At 49.1% G+C, this 2,675-nt stretch overlaps 1 protein-coding gene across 1 annotated transcript; it reads right to left on the minus strand.

Annotated features, from left to right (window-relative positions):
* Nucleotides 1–500: 500 nt before the first annotated feature.
* On the minus strand, nucleotides 501–2,423 carry LOC119394833 (sulfotransferase 1C4). The gene is made up of 2 exons (XM_037662137.1): nucleotides 1,755–2,423; nucleotides 501–512 (listed from the first exon to the last, which is right to left on the minus strand). Exons 1-2 carry the CDS (start codon nucleotides 2,421–2,423, stop codon nucleotides 501–503), a joined length of 681 nt encoding a protein of 226 aa, XP_037518065.1.
* Nucleotides 2,424–2,675: the final 252 nt, after the last annotated feature.

Consider the following 2,675-nt stretch of genomic DNA (forward strand, 5'->3'; position numbering starts at 1 on the left):
AAAGCGGTCAAATTTCAAACTGAACGCCAACTGCCCTTCATCTCGCTGGCGCGCGCCCCGAGATGGAGGAGATGACGTGCAACAAGGAGTGTCCCTACGTAGTTATCTGTGCTCTGACGTCGCTTCTCTACGTAGACATCGATATGCTCTGAAGTCGCTCACAGTGGCACCAGACACTACGAGAATTATTCGACATGACATGTGTAGTTTGCGTAATCTGTTGCTCGAATAGATAAAGGAATGAAATTTGAGAGAAATAATAAAACACACGAACAGAATGTGTGCGCGTTTTTAATTATTTATTACTTCGAATCGTAGCGAGATGCGAGACTAATTCGCGTCCGTTTCACATGCGTTCGTGGTCACGCCGTTTCCGTGTCGTGCAGGCGCCAGCACTGACAACTAAATTGTGCAGTTTTCTACAGCGTTCCAGCGCTCATTAGGCTCTTTGTCTTCTCGCGTCTGTCTAAATGTTCAAGCGGCACTAGCTCATGGTACCGCTAGTCTCGCGCCTGTAGAAATGTCGCAGCTTTCATGCTCACTTACAGGTTGCAAGCCTAGTGATCGGCGAGGGTGCATTCGGCATAGCGGTGCGACGCAATGTGTCACGGTCAGGATTCATGATTCGTGCCAGCCTATGCAAACGTGCGCACGTGACCTTGCGTGCGCATGACGTGTTGATGCGAACGTGCCATGTGATCATCTGGTTCCTATGCCGAAGAGGGCGGGGAAGGGACTTGGCTTGCGAAGGCTAGACGGGGCGAGCGGCAAGGGTTTGAAGCTCGCCTCCTCGCATCATGGTTTCGCGCCACTTCAAAATATTGGCTTTTCTCATGTCGTAATAAACCAATTCGAAAAATCCTTGTGGTATAATGCTCTTCATTGGGCACGCAACAACTTCCAGTGTCTAACTACACTCTAAGCCAAAATCGAGTATTTGGGGAGTATTTCTGCCACACAACATTAATCGTCATCTGGCTTGCCCGCGTTTCCTTTCTTGAAAACCCAGCTCTCGTCACTTTCCTGTCAAGAATGCGATGTCACGCTGATAACGCGCGCGCCGTTCGTGACCGGGAAGTGCCGCGACCGCGGTGATAACGCGAGGAAAGCACGCGAGGTGGATGATGATTGTTGTTGTGTGACAGAAACACTCCCAAAATACTCGATTTTGGCTTAGAGTGTACAATATCTTATGTGACCTGGTGAGGGGCCGCATCACAAAGCCGTCATTCCTGATTTCCTCACTCTATGAGATAACATGCGAACCGCGTGTGCTGAAATCTTAGAGCTGCTTTATTTCAGATGCAAGTACCCGTCGATGCGGCTTAGGGGTGTCTGGCTTAGGTGTACTGCTCTAGGGGGGTGTCTGTGTGCGACTACCTATTCGTGCTGTGTCTTATTTAGCCTTCTCAAAGACTCTTGACACGAAGTGTCGAGTTTTGGAAACAAATGAACTAAGCACAATTAGAACTCGGACAAGCCCACAAGTTATTATTTATTGATTGTGCAGTGCACATAAGAATCAGCATTTATTTCGATGCTTCCGTAACCTCTCGCCATATATTGCCCCAGAGCTGCTTAACAAACTCGACGTCCCCGATTTGCTCAATGTGCAAAAGCGTTTCTCTAAGCTGCTCCTTTGTAAACACCTCTCTCCATCTGCCCACTCTTGCATGGCGCACGAACTTGACAACTCTCGCATCGTCTTTCGATAACGAAACATTTAAAAAGGGCAAAAGCTTCTTGTTCTTTACCGCGTTAGCCATTCCCTGCACCGGAACTGTCATCATCTCTTTCATGAAATCGGCGCTGCACTTTCTGACGATGTCGTTCAGTAGTGCAGGATCTTCCTGAACCGCCTTTCCGTGGCTCACTCCAAGAAATTCGGCGAGACGTACAATGACCCCTGCTGTGTTTCCAGCTACCTCTTCGTAAGTGACGAAGAATACGTTCGACTCATTCCTCAGTTTATAAGCAGCGCTGACATGCTCAAAGTAGCTGCCGTACGGCACGTATCCCCGGAGAAACAAGGGCACGAATTCCTGGAACGTCGCCCGTATAGGACACAGCGGAGCCTGTCGAACTTGGTCGTATCGCGAGGCGCACAAGTCCCACGGATTTCTGGCGACGTACACGTACTTCGAAGACTGGTTGATCTTAAGTAATCCGGGTCTGAAGTGGGTAGTCAGGATTCTCGGGTGCGAGTTCGTCGTCACTTCCGAGATCCGCTTTCCGCAGTCCTCGAGAAACGGGGACCGTTTGCGAAATTCATCGTGTGTCGTAGCACTCGACCCTCGGTAGACAATGAGTTGCATTATCTGCTGCATCCAGTGAGTTCCAGATGTGGGGTACGTTACCAGCACCACGTCGTCTGTCCCTGGATCGAACCGCAACGCTTCCCGGATCAGCTGTGGCTCGCGCATTATGCCGTATCTCTCACCGTCCACTATTTGCGTTATATATTTGTCGCTGGCGAACTCCATCCTCGGACCTTCTCAATCTGTCGGTCTTAAGAATGCTTCCGGACACTGCGACTTGGGTCAGTGAGTGATCTGCATAATAGAAAAAAAAGGAAATACCTTCTCGATCCACACCATTTGAAAGCACATGTAATACTGACTTTGATTCAGTGTTAACAAAGGCAAAGAGTCTCATTAAGAATTCACTTCATGTAG

Source organism: Rhipicephalus sanguineus, chromosome 5 (genome assembly GCF_013339695.2).
Source record: "Rhipicephalus sanguineus isolate Rsan-2018 chromosome 5, BIME_Rsan_1.4, whole genome shotgun sequence".
NCBI lineage: Eukaryota > Metazoa > Arthropoda > Arachnida > Ixodida > Ixodidae > Rhipicephalus > Rhipicephalus sanguineus.

Excerpts from the sequence above, each read along its gene's own strand:
- LOC119394833 (XM_037662137.1), bottom strand. The coding sequence starts at position 2,423 with ATGCGCGAGCCACAGCTGATCCGGGAAGCGTTGCGGTTCGATCCAGGG.